Source organism: Ursus arctos, unplaced genomic scaffold, assembly GCF_023065955.2.
Source record: "Ursus arctos isolate Adak ecotype North America unplaced genomic scaffold, UrsArc2.0 scaffold_36, whole genome shotgun sequence".
Classification (NCBI taxonomy): Eukaryota; Metazoa; Chordata; class Mammalia; order Carnivora; family Ursidae; genus Ursus; species Ursus arctos.
In genome coordinates, this window is record NW_026623050.1 from 27,141,150 (window position 1) to 27,168,757 (window position 27,608).

At 47.6% G+C, this 27,608-nt stretch overlaps 1 protein-coding gene across 17 annotated transcripts; it reads left to right on the plus strand.

Moving 5' to 3' along the window:
- Nucleotides 1-27,608, plus strand: TPM1 (tropomyosin 1). 17 transcript variants are annotated; one of them, XM_048219925.2, is made up of 10 exons: nucleotides 1-320; nucleotides 1,392-1,517; nucleotides 13,286-13,419; nucleotides 15,498-15,615; nucleotides 16,936-17,006; nucleotides 17,765-17,840; nucleotides 18,305-18,367; nucleotides 18,654-18,723; nucleotides 20,158-20,236; nucleotides 21,654-21,847. In XM_048219925.2, exons 1-10 carry the CDS (start codon nucleotides 207-209, stop codon nucleotides 21,655-21,657), a joined length of 855 nt encoding a protein of 284 aa, XP_048075882.1. In that variant the 5' UTR covers nucleotides 1-206; the 3' UTR covers nucleotides 21,658-21,847. The 17 variants fall into 17 exon arrangements, with proteins under 17 accessions (XP_048075882.1, XP_048075884.1, XP_026374415.2 ...); XM_048219922.2 differs by lacking the exon at nucleotides 17,765-17,840 and adding an exon at nucleotides 17,262-17,337 and having other exon boundaries at nucleotides 65-320; XM_048219916.1 differs by lacking the exon at nucleotides 1,392-1,517 and adding an exon at nucleotides 1,063-1,188 and having other exon boundaries at nucleotides 73-320.

Consider the following 27,608-nt stretch of genomic DNA (forward strand, 5'->3'; position numbering starts at 1 on the left):
GGAGGGAGAAGAGGGGGGAAGGGGGCAGGAGAAAAAAGCTTTTCCAAAAAAGTATTGGCTGTCTCGAGGAATGCGGTCGCCCCCTTGGGAAAGTACATATCTGGGAGCAGCAGGCGGCTCCGCGCTCGCACTCCGGCTCGGCCGCCCCACCGCGCGCTCGCCTCGCCGCTCCCGCCGCAGCCCCAGGGCCCCTCGCCGCCGCCACCATGGACGCCATCAAGAAGAAGATGCAGATGCTGAAGCTCGACAAGGAGAACGCCTTGGATCGAGCCGAGCAGGCGGAAGCCGATAAGAAGGCGGCGGAGGACAGGAGCAAGCAGGTCTGCGCCTCCCCGGCCCTGCGCCCGCCCGGGTGCCCCCGAGACCTGGGCGCCTGGCACCCCTGCCCGGCCTCTCACCCCGGGGACGGGGGGAGCCACCCCCCACTCCTGGGCGGCCAGGGACGCGCAGCTGAGAAGGGGGAGGGGAAGAGCAAGACTCGGGCTTATTCTAACTTTTTGGTCTCGTCTGGGGACGTTTATTTCCCTCCTCTGCTTCCCAGAGCCCGCGAAAGTCAACTCAAGCCCTAGAGGCACATGATTCTCAGGATCTGGGATCAATGTCGGATCGGGGACGGGGGATGGTTTGAGGGGAATCGAGTCCAGAAAGTGTTAGACGTTCTTCTGGACTTTTGACTGGAAAGAATAAAAGCTTCAACTGGGATAGAGACTGGGCGGGGCGGGGGGGAGGGAGTCATGAAGTTTTTCCCTAAGAACAAAGATGGGACAGAACAGAGAGTGCGGCCCGAAGGCCAGGGAGACAGGGGCGTTTTTGCACCCCCATTTGTGGACTTGAGCCCGCTGAGACCTGGGCAGGAGCCTCGTCCCGCGGGAGGTGGGGGTGCAGGGTAGGCCACAGTGCGGTTCCAGCTACGGGAGAGAAGAGGTTACCTAGAGACCCTTGAACCCCAAGTCGGCGGCGCCCCAAGTCGAGGGCCCCTAGCCAACCAGGCGCTCGTGTGTTGTGTATGTCTCACACCCGGTCCGTGCCGGCCGCCCGCGCCCGCCCGCCGCTGCCCCCCAGTTCGAGGAGGACATCGCGGCGAAGGAGAAGCTGCTGCGGGTGTCGGAGGACGAGCGGGACCGGGTGCTGGAGGAGCTGCACAAGGCGGAGGACAGCCTCCTGGCCGCGGATGAGGCCGCCGCCAAGGTACCCGGGGCGCGCGGCGTGCGCGGCGCACGAATGGCTAACTCTGTCTCTCTCTCTTTCTCTCTCCCTCCCTGTCTTTCCCTGTCTCTCTCCCGCTGTCCCTGTCCTTCTGGCTCTGTGCACCCACACCCCTCCCCTGCGGGATCACGCTGCCTGCTGCACCCCACCCCCACCCCTCCCCGTCCCCCACGGCCAACTCCCAGCTGGAAGATGAGCTGGTGTCGCTGCAAAAGAAACTCAAGGGCACCGAGGATGAACTGGATAAATACTCCGAGGCTCTCAAAGATGCCCAGGAGAAGTTGGAGCTGGCGGAGAAAAAGGCCACGGACGTAAGTGCACGCACACACTGCCTCCCTCACCTCCTGGCCACTCTGCGATCACCACAATGGCCAAGGAGCAATGGAGGAGGGTCACCTCCTCCTGCTGGACACCCGCACACAGCCCTGACATGGCCCAGAGCACTGGATGCTGCCTCAGACTTCTATTGCACACATTCATTTATATTTCATCCACTCCTCTTTTTCTCCTTCTTTCCCCCCTTCTGGGGGTGGAGGTGGGTGGGTAAGAAGCTGGGAGTGGAGTGGCTGAAATTGGATGCAGGAGGTGAACCTTGCCTCCCTGGCAGAAAACCTCTGAGGTGTCATCACCAAGGTTTGTGCAAACAGAATGACTAGTTTTCTTTACTTTCTTTCCTTTTCCGCCTCTGGTAGGTGGGAATGCCTGGTTTTCCATGGTGAGTCTTGTCAGGGTACAGAGGGCCTGGCCTCTAAATTGAAGGAATGGCATGGTGCTACTTTTACTCAGAAGGCTGAGCTTGATGTTGGGGTGCAGAGACCCTTGAGGCCTCTTTTCTCACTAGAGAAGGCTTAATCCTGCCCTTAAGATCCTCCTGGGAAGATGATACTTGCTTGGGTCTGCAGTCTGACAGCACTAGATCCTGAAAGTACCCTGGGAGTTATATATAGCTCAGTGCTTTATATGGTATAGTGAGCTAACTGCCCCCTGCCCCTCCTGCTTGCCCCACCCCCACCTGTCAGCCTTCTGACAACCACCACATAGTTTCAGGGGTGATGCACACACTGCAAAAACTCTACTAGCACTTTGTCCACTGCACTTTGGAATCTTCTTCTCTGAAGAGCTTGCCTCTTCTGCCCTGCCCCGTAAGTCAAGCCAAGCATTAGATTTCCAAAGGAACGACTTCTTTTCACACTGTTGGATTCCATTGTAGAAGCTCATTAAGGCTAGAGGCCCAATTAGGAAAGAATTCCTTGGGAAGTTAGTAACAATTCCAAGAATGTATGAGCACCGGGGAAAGCTGTGCCCAGAAGTTGAACTACCAAGCACAATGGCAGAATTTCTCTTATGAGAGTAAAATGCAAATTGCTGGAGGGTCTTGGGTCTTGCAACCAGTAAAGGCCTTTTGTGGCATGAAAGGCTTAACACGTAATCTCCAAGAATGCTTTGTAAATGAGAAACCCAGACATAGGACATTTAGAATCAACAAAAATATTTCGATGACTGTCAAGATTACTGGAAAGGGGGTTCACAGAAGCACTGACTTAGCTAAAACTTTAAAGTTACAAACTACCTGGCTTTAGAAAAAGAGCCAAAAAACACACATAACTGCGCCTGCTTTGTGTAATGTAGATCAGATGTCTGCTCCGTATAAGGTTAAACGGAGGATGCGTGTCTCCCCCAAATTCTCCAGCAGGACGTTTATTTAGCTTTTTCAAAAGAGCCGCTGATAGATCTAGGAGAGATATTCCTTATAAGGAAAAGAATGCAGAGAATTTGAAAATAGCCCAGTAAGACTGAAGGCAAGAGAAGGAGAAAAAAGCCACCACAATTCTTAAAGGGAAAAAAGATCATGATTATTGTAACTATGCGGTGCTATCATGTCTTAATGGAAAAGTCTTGTTTAAGGGAATGCTGGAATGAGGTGGGGCAGAAGTGGAAATGAGGCTATTTAAAGCCACCTTGGGGGGGCGTGGTTAGCAGGGGAGGGAAATTTTTGAAACTATGTTTTGGTTCTTTTTTTTCCTACCGGAAAACTGTCCCTAATATGGTACTTTTCTTCTTTCTTTCTTTCTTTCTTTCTTTCTTTCTTTCTTTCTTTCTTTCTTAGTATTGATCGTTTTCCCTTTTAAGATATTTTAGGTTGTTTGGAATCTGTAAGGATGTTGAAGAACATTTGTGAAGAAATGCTGTATTTAAAATGATTCCTAACTAGTAAAAATAGTCAAGACTTCAGGAGGAAGAGACTGAATCATTAGAGAAAGAGGGAGGTAGGAGGTCAGCTTCCTGAGGTAGAATCATATTTGGAATTAGGATACTTCACTGTCATTACTCACCAGTGTCAAAACATTTTCATTTTTCCTACTACTAAAAACATTTTTCTACCTATTTACCATCATATTTTACAAATCTTATTCCAGAAGGAGGGGATTACTTAAAAGTAATTCACAAGGCAGCAGCACCCTGGTGGTTTTGGTGTGAAATTTTTGGTGTTCCACCTAAACGACGTTGAAGGAGATTGAAGTCTCCATTTTCTCTCAGCCCCTCCTCAATAATTGCGATGTCTCTGATATTTGCAGTATGTGAGTCTTTATGCCTTGCTTCCTAAATCAGTAATTCTCAACTTTATGTAAACAGAATCTCCTAAGGAGGTTTTAAAACCCTGGATCCAGGCTGCACCCAGGTCAATTAAATCAGAATCTCTGGGAGTGGGACCCACGCATTAGTATTTTTTTTTTAAGATTTTATTTATTTATTCGACAGAGATAGAGACAGTCAGCGAGAGAGGGAACACAAGGCAGGGGGAGTGGGAGAGGAAGAAGCAGGCTCATAGCGGAGGAGCCTGATGTGGGGCTCGATCCCACAACGCCGGGATCACGCCCTGAGCCGAAGGCAGACGCTTAACCGCTGTGCCACCCAGGCGCCGCACGCATTAGTATTTTTTAAATATGCAGCCAAGAGAGAGAACTGTCCTAAACTCTTGTATAATGACATCAGCATGAAAATGAACTCACCTGAAACTGTCTTTCCCAGGTGTTTGAAAAGCAGGACATTAAGTCATTAGTTGGCTGCCGAGAGCACTTGCAAGTGTCCAGCAGTTTCCCGGGCTCCTCCTGGAGGCAGCCTGACTCCCCCTTCCTCCATCTCCAAAGTTGGAGGTGCACTGTCTATACTCCTCGAGGGGAGGAGCTGGAACCTCCCTGCCTGACCAGATGAACTGCGCGGAAACAAAGCGAGAGGCTCCACCTACAGGACGTGAGGGCACGTGCTGAGGTTTGTGAGTCTGAGCCGGACTGACACCGTCCAAAGAAAAAAGAGTCCGGAAAGCCAAGGAGGAGGTTCGATGTTAGGGCTTTGCAGGCGGAGGAAGGGGGTTGTCAGGTATGGCTTTATTTTCTTCATTATTGCCACAGTTAAACACATCAGAAATTGACTTGAAGGGCCTCCTGTGGGAAAGGTGAGGAAGAAAGCCATGAGACTTAGAAGGCATTTAAAAATGCAGCCCCGTGGGAGAATTGGCGGAGGACGGTTCCCAGAGCGTGGGTTTTCATCCAGCTGTAGCCAGAGGCTCTCATAGGGCTCTGTAGCCTTCCCGGCTGTGCCTTTGAAAGGCATCCCAGTCCAGCCCAGAATTGATCAGATTCCAGAAGATCTCTGAGGCTGATCTAAAACCAGAGAAGTGTGTATGTATAAGGGACCCTCGAGATGATTGTTTTTATGGAAAGTGAGCCCCAAAGAGGCTCCGGGCCCTGAGAGCACAACTGGCTACGCGCCCGGCCGGACTCTTAAGTCAGTGCCTGCATCACTAAAGCGATCATTTAACTATGTACAATGTATTGTGCTAAGTGCTTTGTATGATTTCATAATCCTCGCCACAGCCCTATGAGGAAAGTGCTACTATTAACCCCACTTTTATAGATGAAGCCCAGGAAAGTCGAGTTATTTGGCCAAAGTGAACAGCCAGGAGAGATGCAGGAGCCAGATTCTAACCTAGGAAGGCTGCATTGAGGAGGAGGTTTAATCGCAGTGCAGTATGTTAGTGGCTTTCCCTTCGCGAGTTTGGGGAGGGGGAAAAGCCTGTGTGGTTAGGATCTTGCGTGCTGGGGTTCTCTGCAACGAGGAACACTCCCACCCGGGACACATTAAGGCCCCAAACCCCTCGCTCAGCTTCTCTCCCTCTCCGGCTTCGGAATCCAGAACTCCCGAGTGCAATGCTCCCGCCGCCAATAGGCGGCACCGTCGCCCTTAGCAGCCCGGTCCGTTACCCCGGGTCACCGTGGAGCCAGGGAGGCGCGCTGGGAATCCAAGTAAAATCCCTGGCACGCTGGCCTGCCACCCGGCCGTGCCCAGCTCTCCAGGTGTCCCTCAACGCGCCCACCGTCTTCACCAGCCCCGCTGCTGCGAGCATGCGCAGTATCTCCCGCGGATTGCAAATTCCCGGGGTCCGCGGCGCGCGCCCCGCCCCGCCCGCTGTGCCCGCCCCCGGCGCTCGCGCACCCGCCTGCGGTTCGCCTGCGCCGCCCGGGAGACCGCCACTTCCGGGCTGGTCCTGGGCCGCTGGGGGCGCCGCCGTTGCGCGGCGCGGCCTGGGCGGGGCGGCCGGGCGCTCAGGAGTGCGGCAGCAGCGGCCGGAGCGCGGCAGCCGGCCTCTCCCACCGCAGCCCGCCCGCCAGCCCGCCGCCGCCCCGAGCAATGGCCGGGAGCAGCTCGCTGGAGGCGGTGCGGAGGAAAATTCGGAGCCTGCAGGAGCAGGCGGACGCCGCGGAGGAGCGCGCGGGCAGCCTGCAGCGCGAGCTGGACTACGAGAGGAAGCTGAGGGAGACCGTAAGGGACCCACCCATCGCCCACCCACCCCCATCCAGAGCCGCCTCCGCCGCAGGCGGGCCCACTTCGAGGCGCAGGGCCCTCCAGAGCCCGTCTACCCCTGCCCCCACGCCTCCGGGACGCACCTGGTGCACCTGGGGCGGCTGGCGGCTGGCTCTAGGGAGGGGCCTGTTCTTTTCAGCCCTCCCTTTCCTTCGTAGCTGGTTTAAAGTAAAAGCCCCGAGTGGAAGCAGGAGTGGTGTTGAGAAGGTTCTGGAAGCAGCACTTTCCCAGAAAGGGCTCTATTTGGGGGTTATTTGCATTCGGCCCGGGTATCTTGGGTCCCCTGGGATGTGCACTTTTGCGCTGCTAGCCGTATTTACTCGAAGGGTGGGGAGGGAAGAGGGAAATCCCTTTGGAAATCCGTTCCGTTGGAAAGGGGCGCTGACAGGGCAAGTCTGGGGTACTGCCAGACTTTAGGGCCTGGGGATGCTAAACTCCACCATCGCCTTGACCATTGGTTTTCTGGAAGCCTGTCTCTTTGTGGTGGTTGAGATATTGACAGCGCCGGGTTCTGACTTAAACGGTATGAGACCCGGTCACCTTTCCCTTTATACTAACCATCTCTCCTCCCTAGTGGTCTTATAGAGACATTCCTTTGTTACCGAGTGTTGAAAAAAGTTGGCTAAATGTCAACGATTACTGGGTGTATTCTCTTGCCGGCTTCCCCCTCCCCCATCTTGAATGTAATACCTGGCTTCCTTCCTTTCTCCTAAGGCAAATGTATCCAACAAACAGGAAAAGGATTTCAGGGGTAGTTCAGGCATTTGCTATTTGTTGGTTTTTGAGTGTGTGTTTTAAATCAGGATACTCAAACACCTTGGGAATTTCATGAGAAGCATAATATGGTGTCCAGCTGTGCTTAATATGGACCCATTCTGAGTTGAGTAAATCCTATTGGTTAGGTGATGGTAATGGCAATATGGCTGGCTGCAGAAACTTCAAGACCTGTTTTGCATAAAACACGTAGAAGCAAATGGGTTCTCTTAAGAAGAAGCCCTAACTAGAGGAAATTTCAGATAAAATACAGCCAGGAATCAGGAAATTAATAAGCAAAAGATAATTTTCTTGAGAACAAGTCAGCAGAGACCACATAGATGTGTCTGAGTTTGACAGGGCAATAAATTGATTCCAGTTCCCTCTCTGACTGGCTAACCGCTGTCCTTGAACCATTAAAACTAATAGAACATGATGGATAAGAATGAGAACTCTGGACCCAGACGGCCAGAATTTGAATTCTAGCTTCCGCTACTTACTCCCTGTGAGACACTGGGCAAATTAACTTCTCCGTCTCTCAGATCCCTAACTTTAAAATGTGGGTGATACTAGTACCTCCCTGTTGAGGTGGCGAAGGGAATTAGTACGTGTAAAGAAGTTACGTCGGGTCTGCACAACAGAGTCAGTGCTGAGTGTCAGCGGGTAGTAAAGCTGCAGGACACTTCGTTTGCTCCATGCCCCTTTGCCTTCAGCTTACCACTTATCAGAGGGTCTTAAAATGGCTGCTCATTTCACTACATCTGAAAACACTCCATATAATTGCTTTTAAACAATCATGGTTTTTTTCTTTTGGAACTTGGAGAGAGGACATGCGCAGGCTGGAGAAGACGTTTGGTTGAAGTGGTATTAGTGGCGGAAGTCAGTAGAACTCCCCTCACCCTCCTAAGAAAGGAAGTATGGGATCCTATCCAGGAGCGCCTTGAATTGACTCCTGCCCTAGTGATTGACGTTCGATGCAGAAGATTAATTTTACGAAGGGCACGTTGTTACTCTTAGACTCCTCTTTTGTGCGTCGTTTTCGTAACAGTAGTCTTCCTGTGCCTGTCGGCTAGAGACAAGTTCAGTCTTTTCAAAGTTTTGTATTTAAAGTGGTTTAATTGGTTCAGGTTTTTGAAAGTGATTTGGAAAGCACTCTATCCAGGTGACTGGACACAGAACCTTTTAAGATAGTAGTTTGAGGACTGAATCAGACCATTGAAGAGACCATTTCAGACTGAGAGTAGTTCCTGACTAATGCAGCCCGGACTTAGAGGTAGCTTATTGAAGGCGGCCTCTCAGGAGTTGTCAGAGCTGTGAGTTAAGCTATGTAGTCAGTTTCTCTGGGCAGCAAAGATACAGGTTTAGGACAGAATCATGAGCCACTGCAAAAAAATAATTGAGTGGAGCGTTGGCTCAAAATTCTGATTCTCAAAAATTCCGACATGCTATAGTTAATTGGCCCTATTATGCCAAGCACTTACCTTGGAAAAATTGGCTATCACTTATTTCCTACTGGTTTGTTTTTCCAAGGTGTGTGGGCCCTTCAGACTGTTGGAATGAGGATACTTTGCTTGTTATAATGATTGACTCTGGGTCTTGTGACCCACTAGGGTTTTGTATGCTTTTTGTCATTATCATAGGAAAAAGTACCAAGAAGGAGCCGGTCTCTCCTCCTTTCTGGGTAGTATCCAGCAAACAAGGAGAGTTAAAGTTGTAGCTTATATGTTATTAACTGGTAATTTTATTAAATCGTGGGAAATAACCAGTTTACAAAAATCTGCCCTCTCCCACTTTTGAGTTGGTGAATATCTCTGAGACCAGGAGGCCCGAGAGTGTGCTTTGTGCTCACGTTGGCGCCCCCGTTACTGGCAGTAACTGGAATATACACTCATGATTTCTGTTTTCATATGTAGGCAAGGCAAGGGCACTACAATGCCCTGTTCATGTCCGTTCTCCCTCATTATACAAATATGCCTCATAAATTATAGGCTTTGGCACAGATAGAGGAGGTTGTGTTTATCTGTTATCCATGGGAGTGCCCCTTAATGTCATCAGTGGTTTTTTCCCCCTTTCCTTACCATATAAGGGCAGAAGTTTAACTTGGCCATAGTCGCTTGGTCTTACACAGCAAGTTGGGTGAAACCTTCTCTGTATAACTACAGTTTGCGTGAAATAAAAATGCCTGACCTTTGACCCTCCCATGTTCCACTGTGGTTCAGGCAGGACTTTGAAAACATACTCCAGAGGGTCACTTTTTAGGCTATCGTGTTGTTTTCCTACAATTATTTTTTTCTTAATAGTCTTAACTAGAACACTTTTTTAAAGTAAAAATCATTGCTATTTTTATTTTATTTTATTTTTTTAGTTGTATTGGCCAAAGCATCTGGATTTCATGAAAATCTAGGCCTCGTAGGTGTTTTCTCTCAAATCTGATTTGGAGCACTATTTTGCTGTATTGCGGTGGCCATACCCTTGATTTTCGTGTGGTGCCGTGTTGGGTGGGGGGAGTGGTGTGCCTGCCCTTGTTTTCTGTGTAGGTAGCTAGTAGTACCTTTGGGTTGGGTGAGGAGACAGGGCAGGTGTAACTGACAAGTGCCTGGTGGTTAACAGCAGATCTGCAGGAAGATAATTGCTCGCCTTTGCTAAAATATAGCAGTCTCTTTTCTGAGGAGCTCATTACATGTTGGGACACAATAGCACTTTTGAAATAAAAGAAACCAGCATCCCAAACTGAAAGACTCCTCCCGCAGTGTCAACACACGGGCCGTTGTTAGAAGAAGCTAACCCAGCACACTAAGGGTGATTTCCATGCCTGGAATAATCTGCCTCTGGGGTCTTGACTCTTCCCAAATGCCTTGTTATTTATATGTGCTTTTAAAATAACAGATACTCCTGTGGCTGTGGGCTTGTACTGACAGAGGTAATCGCAGGTTAAATCTTAAGTAGACTGCCCAGGTTCTGCAATGAAAGGAACCTTAGGGAATGCCTAAATAACCCTTAGAACTTAGGAAACACCAGAAATAAAAGCTATGAAGGTGAGGGATAGGGGCCTTTTGAACACGGGGCATAATCCCAAATACACACATACACGTGTGCACACACGCACGCACAAGTAAAAACAAGAGAGAAAGAAGTGCCCTTAATTCATTTGTGGAATTAAACTTAATTTGAATTCCAGGGACCCAAACAACATTGCGACCTTACCAGTATGGTGGGGCCTGAGAAACCAGGGAGAGTCCAGGTTTTTCCCAAAAGCTTTCCTGGGGATAGACGCACCCCAGACGCTGCTCTCAGGTCCCAGCTGTAGCTTACAAGCACCTTTGCCTGTCCTGGGAAACCTCAGGGGCAGCAGGCATCAGCTTCCTGGCTTGAGAGCAAATGCTCTGTGTCCGTATGGGAGCTGTCACCCATGAGTGCGGCGTGATGCAGTTTTCAATGTAATACCATACCTTATTTCAGAAAGGACTGCGAGGATTTGTTCAGTGGGTGGTATTCAATACAGTAACTCGTCTAGTCCTGGCTGGCCTTGATCGTGGAAGCCTTTCTTTTGCGTGGGGAGTTGTGTTGGGAGAGGCTGTGGAGGGCCTCCCACTCTGACATAGGAAGAGTGCAGGCGCCAGGGGTGAGACCCTCCAATTCCAGGGCTGCCGCGAGATCCCTGGAGGCCATGGGAGGTGACAGCCCACACACGAGGACCCAGGCAACTGGGGTTTTAGCCTTGTCTCCCACTGATGGTCTGAGCATAGTCAGCCCTCTGGATCAAAGATCCCTCTCCATTCTTTTGAACAGAGCGCTCAAAGAGTGGTTCCCACAGGCTTAGCCAGCTTCTGTGGATGGTGGGGTGGGGGAGGTGCAGGAATGGAACAGATTGCTTATTTATATTGCAGGTGCCTCCCCTCCCCTCTGACCTCCTGAATCAGAATCTCTAGGGATGGAGCTGGAACTTTGCATTATTCGTGCATACCTCCTAGTGGATTCTGGCACTCAGCCAGTTGTGGACTGCTGCATGATGCCTAGGGACTCTTCCAGCTAAACAGTTGAGACCCCATTTTGTGACCCACCCCCAGGTCTGCTCTGTGTGTGCACACAGTCCAAGCTCCTAGAATGGACCTCCATTCCCAGTTGTTGCTTGGGTGCCCTGTATGAGGCCCTATGGGCCGGTGTTCATGTAGGACTCAACCCATAATGTCAGGAAGTATAAGTTTCTACAACATGCCCCCAGGGAAAGAGTTGGTGATATTTGTAAAACAGGGTCCAGAACTAAAGGAGGGAATGGTTAGAGTGAGAAGCAATAAGAGGGAAGATACAGATTGATGGGGGGAACCCTCAGGTAGGGGGATCTTGTGTACAGGCAGGAACAAGCATGGGGTACGGTCTCTTTATTCCCTGGTGCCATAGCCACATGAGGAGCTGGGGACCTAGACCGCCTTGTCACCCAGAAGGTCCTTTCCCTAGAGCAGAAACAGTCTTCGTTCTGTGAGTACGAAGCTCTCAAGGTTGGGGCCCAGAAGAAACACAAAGCAGAAACTTAGAATGTGGTGGCCACCAGAAAATACTCCGAAAATCTCGTTGATGTTTCTCTGGCCACATCACCTGTAACAAGGATATTTGACTTCATATTAAAAGAAATAATAATGAAAGAAGTGAAGGGGAGAAAAGTACTTTTGAGCACATGACCTAGACGCTCTACTGCGGTATTTTTGTTCTCGACTTTGAGACGTGCTTATCTCCCCCCTGCCCCCACCCCTGTTCATAGAGACAATAGAATTTTACTAGTAATGGAAAATACAGAAAAGTGAACAAAGCAGACTGACCCAGAGTATACCCTTCATGTACACTTCCTTCCAATTTTTAAAAAATAAAGCTAAAATGACAGTTCCTTGTTCTTAAAAAATGTATTGTCCCTATTACCCTCACTCCCCCTGTAGAAAAAACCATACTCACCAGCTGGTCAGACTTAGCAGAACCCCTTAGTAGCTGTGCACCAGTAAGGATTTACCTTATAGGCCAATGTGGTTGTAAACTGTCCTCCTCAGATCCGTTTCCCTTTTCCCCCATTCCCTGTCTCCATCAGGCAGTTATTGCTACATAGTTAATTTTTGATGAGATAAAAGTGTATTTTGAGTTTTTTATGGAGAGTCCTTCACCACACTTGTAGATGCCCTAATCACCTCTTTCCCAGACAAAACTTGGCATTTAAGATTTTACAAGTCCTGATGAGCAGAGAGCTGGATGTTCTCATATTCATTTCATTCAAGGCTGTAATCACAGCCTCTCTAACTACGCGTGCCTTTCAAACTGTACGTCATGGGTCCGTGAACTAAGAGAGTTGCTTTTGTTTGAATGAGGTTGGTGTTACTTGCTTTATTCAGTAGATATTTACTGAGCCCATATTATGTGCAGAGAACTGTGACTCCCTACATATAAGAAGCTTCCCGTTGAGTAAAGAAGACAGGAGTGTAGATAGAGCACGCACGGGTGCCTAAGAATGTTTTGTAATTTTTAGAAAACTCTCAAGTGTCCTGAAAACCTTATCACCCCGTGATAAGCACATATTCAAAGTGGATGCGGATAAGGAAATGGTACCTGATGAGTAAGTGCTGGCTTTGACTTCCATGCATAGTATTTAAACAAACCCCAATGCAAGTGTATATGAGGGACCATCGCAGCCTTAAAAGTGTTCTGAGACTCATAGTAGGTAATAGTAGGTTTGTAATAGTAGGTAATCATTGCATCCCCCCAAAAGAAACATCTTAATTCAGATACAGATACCAATAAAAATAGTCTCTCTTCTGCTTTTCTTCTAAGAAGTTTGAAACTTCTCTTGTAGGAACCTTGTAAGAAATGCCAGTAAGCTTATCTCAAAAACACATGGGAAATTTGTCTTGGCCCTGTTCCAGTGTGACCAAGTTCTGCAGGGGTTACTGAAAAGTGGGTGAGCGAGGGGCAGTTACTGGATTTCGCTCCATCTGTATGGTGTGTATTTTAGAACGCCTGAATTTTTAAATATTTTAGTTCCTTTGTAAGACTCCTTTGAGCAAGTGGCTCAGCAAGGGGCAAGGAGAATGCAGACCTCTGAGTCTGGTTTCTGGCCGTCCTGCTCTTGTCTGGTGCGGCCGAGTCTCACTCTGTCCAGCCCATGGGCCCCAGAGAGTGAGGTGACCGTCCTGACGCGCTCCTTGGGCGGTCAGGTCGGGCCAGCGTGCTGTTCTGTGGAGAGGAACCCAGCGAGACAGCCCTCGCCCACAGCCCCTCTGGCCGCTGGAATTGGTGTGTGTGGACTCATACACACTGCAGGCGCGCTGGGAGAACTGCAGAGCGGCCAGGGCGCGCCGCGCGCTCGGAGGTAGCTCCTCACGGGGCCGGGCTTCCTGCCTGAAGCGGCCTTGCCGCCGCGCCCCTTCCTGAAGGCGCTGCCCTCGCTCGCTCTCCTGCTCTCACGCGCCTTTCACTCTCTGCCTAGGCTGAAGCCGACGTAGCTTCTCTGAACAGACGCATCCAGCTGGTTGAGGAAGAGTTGGATCGTGCCCAAGAGCGACTGGCAACAGCTTTGCAGAAGCTGGAGGAGGCGGAGAAAGCAGCGGACGAGAGCGAGAGGTGAGCGCGCCTCTCCCAGCCTTCCTTTCCGCACAGGCCTCTCCTCGGGCGACGGGAGGGCTTCTCTGATCTTTGGGGCTTACGAGTGTTACAGTCCCCTGCTGGGATCATTTCCTCAGTCCATCCCAGCTAGGACTCTACTGGGTTTGTTCGTTTAACGTTAGTGGGGCACCTGTGTGCCAAGCGCTGTTTTAAACCCCAAGGTTACAAAGAAGAGAAGGATCCTGTTCCTGCCCTCATAAGGCTCACTGCCCAACGAGGGAGATGGACCTTTAAATGAGACATTCTAGAGATACCTATTGGTTCTTTCAATCCTGCCGACCGTGGAGCAGTTAGGCGTTTTTTTAAAAGATAAACTTTACTTTAAAATACGGGGAGAGACTGGGCCTAGATAAACGAACCCGGGGCTATCAGTTGTCCAATAACCCAACAAATACATGGAAGAGGAAGCACAGAACAGAAATATGACCTGCGAAAGCCAATTGTTTTGGACTTAGTAACACTGATAAGACACTCATGTGTCGATACAGTCGGGTACTTGTGCGTTCTGAGCCCGCTCCCTGTAACCTGGCTGTACCTGACTTCCTAGGCCAAGATTCAGCTTTGTGGCAGTAAAGGAGAACCATGATAGACCAGCACAGCTCCATGTGTGTTCGAAGGCATTTTCTCTTATGCTCAACCGCTCAAGCTCATGTGTTTGTATTGTACAGAAGCATTCCGAGAACAGCTGCACGAGACTAGAGAGAGTTCTGCTGGAGGAATGAGAGAGTAGTGGTGGCTCAGAACACTGGGAGTGTGGATCTGTGCCGTGACCTGTGCAGGTGAACGCAGGCAGTCATTCTTTCCATTTCTCCCTCTTAGGCAGAAGTGAGTTTCTGCTCCCTGCCACCAGGGATAAAGAGTGATTTCAGTCTTGAAGATTCAAGAAGCTTTTAAGTTGAAGTGTCCAGCTCATTATTCACTGCTGCTTATTGATTCTTCCCTAACCAAGAGTTTTGGAATTCCTTAAGATGACTCATCATCTCTCACAGTGCACACATACCAGTGGTTTTGTGGCTGATTCTTCCTGAAATACACTTGTTAGTGAACCTAAAAGGCAATCTGGCAACATTAGACTTTGCAGTAAAAAGGAATTTAGAGGTCGTTTACCCCAGCCCCCTCATTTTACAGATGAGAAAACAAGGGCTCAGCAGGTGATGCGGCCTGCCCAAAGTCTCACAGTGAATTTATGGCCAAGCCAAGACTCAAATCTCAGTCTTCTAATATATACCATAATACTTCATCAAAAAATAGTGGTTTATTTATCTGCACTGCCTGCATAGATTTTGCTAAATGAATCCCATTGTAGCATGATTTATTCTATAAAACTGTAATATATCACAGAACAATGAACATTTTCCAAAACTTAACACCATGGGATCCAGGGAGCAGCATAGACATTGGTTATCACTCTGTTTCTCAACACCTCTATTATGAAAGAACTCTATTAAAGGCAAAATTCATAGTTTCTTATTTAGGGTATTGGGTGACCCATATGAAATTGCCATTTTTACAGGTCTGACATCGTCAAGTATCAGTGAGTTCATATGGTTCAATCTGGTATTTATATTTGTAGCTAATGGAGTAAGAACAGCTACCTTCTTTGTAGGAAGAAGTACATGAAGACAAATTTATTTTTGTTATAACTTTGGTCCATTTTCAAGCTGAAGCTTCCCACCAGGAAAAGGAATAAAACCCATTATTTATATAGCAAGTAAAGTATGTTGGCTTTTCCTGTTTCCATGCCTCCCAGTTTCAAACAGGATCCTGACATGGTACCTTTCATTTAACATTAGATCCCTGGACAGTTCCACCAGTATCGAAAGTATGAGGTTTCATTCACAGTAAACAAAGAAGTGTATGGCTTTTTCTGCCTTCAGCTCTGGAAACTCTTGCTTCATGGTTTGGAAAATAAAAGCAGCTCTGTGCTCTATTTTGGTCTGCCAGTTACACCAGGCCTTTCAAACCAGTGCGTTGCAGTGTGGGTTTATGGAAGTCTCCTCTAAACCTTTGGTCTTCCTGCTGGTCTTCCTTTTCAGAGGCATGAAAGTCATTGAGAGTCGAGCCCAAAAGGATGAGGAGAAAATGGAAATTCAGGAGATCCAACTGAAAGAGGCCAAGCATATTGCTGAAGATGCCGACCGCAAGTATGAAGAGGTCAGATCTTGGGGCCCAAAGCCTCATGGACTACCCAGCAGCGGCCTCAGTGGGGGCCAGGGAGCAGTGCTTACAGCCTTGTGTTCTTTAGTGAAATGATCTGCTTCGTTCGTGGAAATGGGTGGTTTTGAGAAGGCAGAGTTCCTTTGTCTCCAGAAAACAGTTGTGATTTGATCCTGCTAGGGGATCCCAGGCTTTATCATGAAGCCAGTCCATATCTCTGAGAAGGACTGAAGCTTCCCCCATGACCCCCCCAACCTTTGCAGCCTCCAGAACAGGACAAAAGACCTTTGGCCAGGAAGAGGGAAAGTTGGGTCTTTTGTCCCTTGTGGAAAGAGCCTCTCGTAATTGTCACCATGCAGGCTGCTGTTCCTGGTGTGATTCACCTAGCACCATCCTGTTCAGGCAACATGGAGACACAGTCCATGCACTGAAGGCCATGTAGATTCAAGAGGCCCTTTTCATTCTGTCCTCTCTTTTCAAGATGGTAGAATCCCACTGTCCAGAGAGGTTCACGGGTGAATCAGCTTCTGGTCATGTCCCCATGAGAACAACCTCCTATGATAACAAAGCTAATATGACTTGTTTTAGTTTTCCCTTAATGTATCGTGGCTATCTTGAAATGGTATTGACACTCCTTTTTTCCATCATCATCATCATCATCATTATTATTATTATTACAACCACCATTATTATGATTACTTCCCGGTTACCCTACTTGAAATGCTTCAGAGGATCCCTTCTTCTCCCAGGTTCTCTCCTCCACTGACTACAGAGCTGACTTCATTAGTCATCTTACCAGCTCATCTCATGTTAGCTTCTGTGGCTGTTCTGTTGTCATTGTTAACCTCCTCCACAAAGAGGAGGTTGAGGTACAGAGCTCTAAATTGATAGAGTTCTCAGGATTATTTTCCGTGTTTTTTGGCAGCCCCTACCTTTACAACATCAAATGCATCATGTCTCATCATGCTGCTATTTTTGGGATTGTAAATTTTACATCTCTCCCTCCTTCCACACTTTGGCTGGCTGCTATGTAATTATATGGACTTCACCTGGGTCAGACTTAAAATGAGACTGCCTACTCAAAACCAGCCATTCTGGGTCTTTGTGACCAGAAGCCTCTTGTCTACCCTCCTTTGGCCTTCCTGATAGAGAGTGGCTTCTCTCCAGTCCTTGGGAAAGAGGGTCATCTTATTTTGACCCTGAGAACGTGTAGGGGCTGGTGGATCCAGTACCCACCTCCATACCCGGCCCCCTTATTCAAAGCTTGCCAGCCCCATGGTGTGTGTGTGTGTGTGTGTTATGTTTTTTGTGCTGCAGGTGGCCCGTAAGCTGGTCATCATCGAGAGTGACCTGGAACGCGCGGAGGAGCGGGCTGAGCTCTCAGAAAGGTAAGCGGGCCTGGTGCCGGTCTGCTGTGTGTGGGGTGCTCCGGAGCAGTGACTAAACAGCATGACCTTCTGGCAGCTGCGCATTACCTGTTCCAGCGCCAGGCTCCTTCTGCGCCCGTCTGCCGTGGGCGAGCTGGCAGCATGGAACACGGAGGACTTGTGTGGGGTGTCTGTGTGAATGCGTGTGTCACTGCATGCCTTACCTGCACACTGATTTTGAGAATGGCCTTGTGCATTTCCTGTGTCCACTAACAGCCAAGTTCGACAGCTGGAAGAACAATTAAGAATAATGGATCAGACCTTGAAAGCATTAATGGCTGCAGAGGATAAGGTACTGATGGCTCATGTGTGGTTTTAGGTTTAACTGCAACCCAGACGTCTTCAGCTTCCAGTGTCTACTGGTTCGTTTGGTATAACACCACCCTCTGCTGTCTTCTCTCTGCTTTAAATGCTTTCTTTGGGTCCTTTATGCTCCTTTGTTTTTCCTTCATAAATGCTCTTTGGCACAGCCAAAAAAGAAGCCAAATTATCACACTTCAGAATTGTTGGATTTTGTCACCCTGCCTTCGTGCTGTTGCAAGGTTGGGGGTAGTGTCCTTGGCAAAATGGCGCATTTTAATATCGGACGATTTGGCTACTTTAAGGCAGCCCTTTGTTCTCTAGGACTCAGTTCTCACTTTTTCCCATCCCTCTCCTTTTTCTCTCCTCCTTCCTTGGGCTTGTCTCCCACCCTTTCTGCCTCTGATCGAAAACGTTAGCAAATGTGCCGAGCTTGAAGAAGAATTGAAAACTGTGACGAACAACTTGAAGTCACTGGAGGCTCAGGCTGAGAAGGTAGGCCAGGAGCACGGTGTGGGGGAAAGGGGTCTCGTGAGAGCTGCTCGGAAGACACGCACGCTTTCTCGTCTGAGGCCCCGCCGATGAAAGCAGTAGTCCCTTAGGCATTTTATTTAGCAAATGGCATCATTTTGAGGTGATTTCCTGGTGGTTATTGGATAACAGATTCTTTTTTTTTTCTTTAATAGAGAACATATTTTATATCGAGTATGTGAGTCGTCCATAACAATTTAATTTAAACCAAGCGCCACATGGCTGAATTATCTTGTTCTTATCCCATGTAAAACAATAGGCAAGAAAACAGAGACTGTATGGTAACGTGCCATTTGATATCAGAGGCTCTGTTACCTCCTAAGAGATCCTCAACATCTGTTGGCTGGGCTGGCACTTGCTTTGTATTGGAAGACCTGAGTGTAGAGTGAACTGTAGCTTGACATCTGGAATGCTCTTTCTAATTACAGTACTCGCAGAAGGAAGACAAATACGAGGAAGAGATCAAGGTCCTTTCTGACAAGCTGAAGGAGGTAATACTATGAGTGTTTTAGATAAAGCCAACTGGATTTTAACTGAATCCCATTTTTATGGAGCTGGTCAGGGCTTCTTCGTCTCAAAAGTATGGTGAGCCCCGTCAGGAATATTCAAAGGTGGTCTTGGAGTTCACATGCTGTGCTAGTGACTGACTGACAGGCCATTCCAGACCCATTTTACGGGTGCTGTGCTTGATTTTTATTATCTAGTTTTCCCTGTATTTGTAGGTACTAGCATTGTAAAACTTCCCAATTTTGACTAAAATAAATGGAATTATTACAGGCCGAGACTCGGGCTGAGTTTGCGGAGAGGTCAGTAACTAAATTGGAGAAAAGCATTGATGACTTAGAAGGTAAGATCTTAAGTTTTGTTTTTAATTTAGTCCTTGTGGTTGAACACTGACCTTGCAAAGCAGTTTTCCAATCCAAGTGTATCCTCCTTGATACACTTCTTTGCTCTTGCACATTCTTCCTGGCTGCCCTTTGGGGTTTTCATTCTGTGGTTCTTCAACTCTTGGACCTGAGTCCTCTGCTCACCAGATGACTGCTAGCCACCCGACGAGGCCCGTCTGTGTAATGGCAGATGCCATCCAGCTTGACTTCACACTCTGGAGAAGTGTGGCAGGTTTATTTGTCATTGAGGGTGAGGTGGTTGTCGGTGAGAGCAACTAGCGAATTTTCTGCTTAGTGATACCTCCTAATTGTCAGTGGCATGGATTTGTTTTTAGACACAACTCGTCTTCCAAGTAAGAATCCAACGTAAGGGTTGGGTTTAAGTCCTTCATATCTTGGCAAATGCTCCACATTCTGAAAGGGGTGTGGGGATAAGAGGACATTGGTTTTTGAGATTACACGGAAGCCTTTCTCCTCCCCTAAAGTATGTAGGTTTTGTTTTAGTAACACCCACCTTTGTCTCACAGAAACCCTAAATGTTGAACTCTGAGGCCTGTAAAGGGTCAGCTATGAAGAAGGATAGAAAGGGAAATATTTAAAGCAGACAAGAAAGGCAGAAAGAAGGGGCGGAGGTGCCAGGCGTTGGTGCCGATGATGGCCAAGCTGTAGGGAGGAGAGGGTGGCAGATGCTTGTAAAACAATGTGCCGAAGTGCGGCAGAGAATGAACCCTCCATCATTACAGAGACTAGATTGCAGACTTCGCCCAGCACCACCCTAAACGTGTGGCTCCCCTCGCTTCTCAAGCCCCCTGACCGCGAGCAGGGTAGCTTAGTGAGAAGAGCTCCAGGAGCAGCTTACAGGGTGCTCAGAAACCGATATCCCAGGAGTCTGGCTTGGTCGGGAAGTCCGTGGTTGGAAGGTGGAGCCAGATCGGGATGACAGACCAGAGTCACAAATCGTTCTTCCAAAACAGTGCCCTTGGGTATTTTCCCCACTGTTGATAGTGGAGGTGACTGACTGCTCCAGCACCGTGAAAAGAGAGCTGTAGAGAGGAGAGCTGTTCTATCAGCTACCCAGCAGACAGCCTTCCGTGGTTTCATTTAGGGTTTAACATGGTTTACTGCTATACCAACCATATTTGTGATGATTTTCGTATTGGGTCTTCCTTGTTTTATTTTCTAATGGCTTTTGTTCTTTTTGTTTTTGTTTCGATTCGTTTAAAAACAAAACGCACGCCTCCTGCATTGGCCACCTGCTGCGATCCCACTTCCTTCATGCACTGCCCCTTTCTTGCTGCTGTGTCGGGATGGCGTCTGCGCCACCCCCGCTCACCCTTCATCTCTTGATCACTCTCCATGCCCTTGCACCTCTGCCTTCCACTTCCCGGTCATAGACGAGCTGTACGCTCAGAAACTGAAGTACAAAGCCATCAGCGAGGAGCTGGACCACGCTCTCAACGATATGACTTCCATGTAAATGTTCATGCACCCTGCCTGCTCACATCCGTGCCCTCACGCTAATACGATAAACTCACCACTGCTCCTCCTGTACTTCCAGAAACTCCATCTTCACACCTTCTCTTTACTCTCTTTGCATCACCTAGAATAGTTTGTTTTTGTTCACATTCTACTAATATAAAAGCCAAGCAGATTAAGTCTATCTATACAAATCATTTTCCTTTCAGAATCTGTTTCTTTCACAATCTCTGAGCTAGATTGTTCCCACCAGGCAGTGAACTGAAATGTGAAGGACTGGAGAGCTACCGTTTTAGGAAATTAAACTAGCCTCAAGTAAAATTCAAAGGCCGTGCAGTCGTGCAGGAACTTCCCCAGAGATATCAAAAAAAAAAAAAAAATTGGTATCCTGAGATTCAGTTAAATACAATACGATCATTTTTGTAATGGAAATATAAATTTAAGGACCCCTACAGCGTCCAGTTATTGATGCTCTGAGAGGAAGTTGACCTGGTACAGCCTGAGGACTGGTGCTGTGAGAGATCATCTCTTCCTCGCTTTTAAGAATTCTGGAGAGAAATGGTTCATCTGCTCAATACCAGAGCCTTTAGATTAAAGGACTTGAAATATTCGCAATGAACACCACAGCTGGTGTCAAAGAATTGGGATATAAAACCCCGATGGCCCAGTATGAGTTCGGGAGTTAATGGCCCACCTTCAGTCGTGTGAGGCAGTGAGAGTTGGAGTAGACCCCTTGTTCTCTTGAGAACTTTGAGCAAACACAACTAATCCGCATATTGCTAACCAAACCTAAGCATCACACTCCTGCCTCTTTAAAGTCTAACCTGGAGCTTTCCACCGAGCGTTCCCTTCATTCTAATAATGTGGCACTGAATTCCATATAAGCTGGAAATTTCCAGATCCACCCATGCAGGAAGATGGTAGCCTGAAGGGTGTGACTTGTGCCTGCTGCCTCACAGGTTATAGAAACTCCACATGACCATGAGAGACACTGATGTCCCCATGGAAAGTTGAGAGAATTCCATCCTCTCTTCCCTCGTTTGTAAATGTGGGCGTGAGTCAGAACTTGTCAGGTCTTTTCCAATATGCTAACGTGTGGTGATGCTATAGGAAAACTCGTAGCATCGCGTACGATTCACTGTCCTGAAAGGTGGGTTAGCGTGAAGTCTGTTTTTCAACGCTATTCCTGGGTCTCCTTGGCAGTGGACCCTCAGCCCGAGGGCCGTGTGCTGGCCGTGGGTCCCAACACGGGGGGCGAGGATGGACATCCCTGTGCAGGGGTGGCTGGCAGCGGGTTTTGCATGTGTGCTTCTGGCCTGTGTGTCCAGTGCTGCTCTCCTCTCGTAGTTTGGTTTTCCTTTTTTCCATTGTGCCACTTTGTGTTCTTTTTCTCCCACCTTTTCTCCTCATGCAGATAAGTTTCTTTGCTTCACTTCTCCCGAGACCCCTTCATCAAGCTGGCTGTCCCACCTCTCTGAGCTCTGCAGTCTGTCTCTTCTCCAGCTGGCCTGGCTCCTTCCTTTAGCCTCCTGCCTCAGGGCCAGGCACACTGCTTTCCATTGTACAGAAGCTCCTCATTTCAGTGTCAAATAAACACTGTGCAAGCGGTTTCTGTTTGCTATTCTTTTTACTTCTTATTTATTGACATTTTTCATTTCAACGCTGAATAAAACTACAAATCTACTTCACGGATATGGGGGTTAGTTTTTGGCTGCTACCTTTTCTTTTCCCCCAGGCTCTACATTAATATTGAATGTTTCCAAAGCAGTAGTTCCTTATGGAACTTTTAAAAAAGTACTCATGCATGGATCCGTCTCAGAGTTTGAAAGGTTAGAATGAAAGGTTAGAATGAGGCCTGGGCCTGGGGGGGCGGGGGGCTTGTTTTGTGTTTTTGAGGGGTGATGGTTCTGAGACGTGGTCCTCATTGGGAACGTCCGCGCAGGGGACGTTGCTTGCTGGAGGGAGATGAGCCTCGAGCAGTGTCTCCCTCTGCCAGAGGTTTGGTGTGGGATGTGGTGAGCCCCCCGTGAGGATGCTGAGGTGGCCCTGCTTGCGGGGACGTGGCTAACTAGCGGCCCGCACTGCCAGGAATTCACATACCGGGATCGCGAAGAAGAACTCGTACCCAAACAGTGGTAGTAGAGGTTATTGTCGATCACCCTTTTACAGCCTGAAGAACAGTTAGAGCTTTAAAACTATGGTCATTACTCAGCCTCCTTCATTTTGATCATGAAATGACACCTTAATTTTCTTTTTTTTTCTTCTTTTTAAGATTTTATTTATTTATTTGAGAGAGAGCAAGAGCACGAGCTCGGGGTGAGGGGCGAAGGGAGAAGCAGGCTCCCTGATGAGTAGGGAGCCCAACTCAGGACTCGATCCCAGGACCCTGGGATTATGACCCAAGCCGAAGGCAGACGCTTAACTGACTAAGCCACCCAGGCGCCCCTTGTTTTCCAAATATGATAACATATAAGTCAGGGTTCATTTTTGTGCTCTTAAGGACATCACATATTTTTAGGAGGGTTTGTATGGACATAATCTTTGTGATAATAGCTGGTTTTTTTTTCTTCATTTGTAGACATTTTTAAAGTATAGTCATTAGACTTGATTCTCTTTTTCTAAAAGCATAGTTAAAAATTGTTCAGAATACAGTTTTATTTTATTTAGGATTTACTAGTTCAAAAACAGCTAAGTGATTTTCAAAGAGAAACGCATTGCAAAATTAGAACTTTATTTTTTTTTTTTTTAAGATTTTATTTATTTATTTGACAGAGATAGAGACAGCCAGTGAGAGAGGGAACACAAGCAGGGGGACTGGGAGAGGAAGAAGCAGGCTCATAGCAGAGGAGCCTGATGTGGGGCTCGATCCCATCACGCCGGGATCACACCCTGAGCTGAAGGCAGACGCTTAACCGCTGTGCCACCCAGGCGCCCCAAAATTAGAACTTTAAAATGATGTGGACTTTTGTTTCTTAATTCCCAACATTTCTGCATCCTCAGCAGCCTGGCTGTATTTCTCCTGTGTTTTAAATGTGGGTGATTTTCATCTGTTTTTGTTAGCCTGAAAGGGTTGATAGATACCACTATACTGAAATAAATTTAGACAAACTGAAAATAATGTCAATCACTCTACAAAGACTTCAGAGCAGAAAAAAAATACTCTTTTTAAGAGGACGATAAAGTATTTTAATAGCGACATAGTAGGTTATAAAATTTAGTATCTGGAGTCTCTCTCTCCCTTGAGAGTGTAGACTTCTATAATTTCATGGATTTTTTTTTCCCCTAAGGGTCGTTGGGTCTACTTTTGACTATGATCCCTGCCTTTTTTTTTTTTTTTTTTTTTAAACTCCTAGTGATAGAAGTGGGCCCTTCTCGGAGTGACCCTGCTTCCTGCTGTAGACCAAATGAGGAGTCTGAAAGGACTGCAGTTAGTCCTGTAGGCCTTTTTTTTTTTTTTTTTTTTTTTTTTGGAAACCCTTCCAGAGACTTTCACACTTTCCATAAGTACGTTTTCGGAAAGGCAAATCTAGAATAGCCCAAGAAGGTGTGGGTTCACAGGGGGATAAGTAGCACTTGATTGTGTCCAGAACTTGTCGGGGCCCAGGTTTCTAGTTCAGAGGGCCAGACCGTAGCTGCTGGTGCTGCAAGAACCTGGTAGGACCAAACAGAAAGCATTGCTGAGTCTGAGCACCAGAGGTTCCAGACATCTGGGAGGTAGGACAGGAGGGGAAAACCCTTCCAAATGTATAACTGTTTCTGATCCCTGCCCTCAGGCCACCCAGGCAAACCAGCTCCAGGGCAGCCAAAGTGGAGCCGGTCCAGAGAGGGGTGTGGTAGGGACAGCTGTCATGTAAGCTGAGTTCACATTGACTGTCTGGGTTCTCTAGGGTTTCTCTAAAGTTCTTTCATTCCAATTTGGAATGAAAGCTGAGACATCCTGCCTGCCCAAGCAGTCACCCCACCTGCACTAGTGTGTGCGTGCTGGTGGGGTTTAGATTTGCAACCCCAGAGCCACATCCCTTACACAAGACACTGGAAGGCAGTGGAGAAGTGAAGAGATGAGCCAGGAATGTTCTTTGCTCCTGGTGAGCGGGCCATCTTGCTGGAAGGTCGAGGAGCGAAGCGTGTCTGAACTCATAGAGGGTGTACGTTTGGAGCAACATGGAGACCGTGACATTTGACTCGGGTGTTGAATATCCAGAGAATGGATGAGCAGAGAGAAACAAGGTAGCAGATACTTGAGGCTAGAAAGCTTAGTGCATGTGGCATCTTCCCCCATCTCCTACCACTTAGGAGAGAAAGCTGAAGTAAGAACTGATTGATTTTCCGACACACCTGGGGGCCAGAGGATGGATGGTTGCATTCTCCCCAGGGCTAGGATTGTCAGCTTTTCAGGATCAGTAAGTAGAATTTCTGGGTCCAGGTTGTCACTGTCATTCAAAACACTTGTATATCCTCCAGCATTTCATGGTAAGTGCCAGGTTCTTGTCATTTTGGTGGCATCCCCTGGACCATCAGATGCAGCCTGACACACCTGTGGTTGGCCTCCCTGCCACGTGAGCAGATTATATGCCCTGTTGTACAATTGACGTTGCACTGCTCTCCCTGTGGGTGTTGGAGATTCTGTTCATTTTGTACGCCTCCATCTCGCACCACACATGAATGCCAGTCTCTTCAAGAAGTAAGCAAGTGAATTTTAAGTCGGTTTCGCGTGGAGATGAGTGCTTGTTGGTTTTGCTGTTAGCGTAGGGTAGCACCCTGTATGGTGGTGACCGGGGGAGGGACAGGGAGCTTAGTTCTGCATTTCAAAAACTGTGAATGCAGCAGCCACTGGGGGCCCCTCTTGGTACTTCCTGAAAGGGAAGCCAGCCCCAGAAATGCAGGTGAAAGGGGTTCTGGGAAAAGGTGGGCAAAATGGGCAGGTTACGGTTTCACTGAGGTCTCCACCATGACGCTCTGTCTCGGTTTCTCGGGCTGTTGCCAGAGACCGCATGTGGCCCGTTCACACGTTTTAGTAAGGTGCAAGAGAAATGTCTCCCCTCTCTCTCCCCCTCGCCCCGTCACTCCCTTTCCCTCTCCGGCCACTGAGAGAAATCCTGGCTCCTTCTAAGTCTGCCAGGCCTTTACCGCCCACCCTTCCCGGGCACGGGACAGATGACCACCAGGGAAGGGTGAGCTACTTGGCAGGTGACCTGAGGTATCTCTGTGCTGTCTGTTAACTCCTTTCCCAAGTCTGGCTAACCTCTCTTCCTTCTGCCTCCTCTCTTCTGCTAACCTGCTCGCTGACCTGTACAGATCAACTCTACCAGCAACTTGAGCAAAACCGCCGCCTAACTAACCAACTAAAGCTGGCCCTGAATGAGGATTAAACTTAAGTGGGAAAGAGCTTGGGCTGAATTCTAGGAATGGAGCCCATGGGCAGGAAATCTAAGACTGCCATACCTTCAACTAATAGGGCTGACAACACTTGCTTTGTGCAGAATTGTACGTGGAAGGAATAAGCTAAAAAGCTTGCTTCACCTGCATTTTCCTCCTATATCTGGAATAATTAAGTTCTCTTTAAACCCCAAAACCACTTTTATGGTAAAATTACATATATATATATGAATTAAATATTTATAACAGTTCAGTAATCGCAGGTCCTCTTGTTTGATACCTAATGAGGACCAAAAGTTGTTTTCTATTTCCTGCAGAGAACTGAGTCCTGCTTTAAGTTAGAAAGCCAAAGCAGAGGAGTAACTATACACATATATGTATTATATATTGCATCCTATATATAATATATATATACACACAGCTATTGCATATTGGTATTCCTAACTTCTTAGTATCTGGTATAGTGTTTGATTAAATGTACCTATGCTTGAGCAAAATAGCTTTTGAAAACAGGAGCTCATGTCAGAAGTCCCTGATTGTCTGAAAGGTATGCTTTTATTCTGTCTAACGGTGTTGTGGAATCTGGTGAGAATGTCATGCTAATAATAAATAGAACACTGTAAGAGTAGTAAGAGAATGTCCTACTGAAGTGTGCATGAAATATGTTGATATTCATTTTTTTAATGAGCAACAGAAATAAATCATTTTAAACGTTGTCAGAAAGCCTACTTACGTCATCTTTGTCTTCTGTGAGATTGTGTTACAGCACAGCTCAGACCCTTAACTGCCTGTAACTCAGCAATGTCTGCTGTATTAACTTCAGTGCTGCAAGCACCCCTCCCTGTCCCCACGGCGTACGGCCGTGGACCTTCGCCAAGTCCCATCTGCGCTCTGTTCTGCGTGGACCTTGGTGAAGGTCCACGTGACCGCTCTGTGAGAACCTGCCGTGCCTGTAGTTCTTTGGGTCAAAGACGTCTTCCCCTTTGTAGGTCCTTGTCTGGAAGTGAGTAATACCTTACCAGCATGCCTTGTCCTAATCATCTCCTCTTTGTTTGTGACTGATGTTTGCCTGCCTAAATGTACAAACCGCCACTGTGTCCAAAGTGCAGCTATTCATGACTCCATTTTCTAATCCCACCACAGAGAAAGTGGCTCATGCCAAAGAAGAAAACCTTAGTATGCATCAGATGCTGGATCAGACTTTACTGGAGTTAAACAACATGTGAAAACCTCCTTAGCTGCGACCACATTCTTTCATGTTGTTTTGTTGTTTTGTTTTGTTTTGTTTTGAAACACCATGCTTACCATGAAACCCCTTAAGCGCATTTTTATTTACTTTTACACTGTCACAGAAAACATCCACAGAATACCAGCTAGATCAGGGGTTGGGGAAAACACACACACACACAAAGGCGAGCCCGTGGCAGGGCCGTCATGACTTAAATGTGCCATTTCCCAGGTTGACGTTGCCACACCTCACAGAGTTTTGCAACACAGTGTACTCAGCCAGTCCAGGAGTCCTCACTAAAGCAGAAAGATTTCCACTCAAAGTGCCAACGATGTGTTCAACAGGCAGATTCATGTTGAAAACGCAATCAGGTATGGATTGGTGCTACTTTAAACAAAAAGTCCCACTGTGGTCTTTTCGTCAATATTGTACAATTTAGAATTCTGTCCAACACTAATTTATTTTGTCTTGAGTTCTACGAGATGAGACTGTGGGGCCTGTATGCCTGAATTCACTAAAGCCAAGGGTTTGTAAGGCACGCTGCTCTTGTTAAGACTTCTATCTCCTTCTCATTGGCACACTTGCGGCTCATTACAACTTGTAGGATAGCATTTGATGTGGATTTCCACTGTCCATTTCTCCATGTTAAAGCGAAAGATTTAGGCACTATGTACAATTGGTAAAAAAACCATTTTCTCCAGAGTTATAACTACCTGTAAACATTGTATAATGGAATAAAACGCACACTGTAGGACATTTTCTACA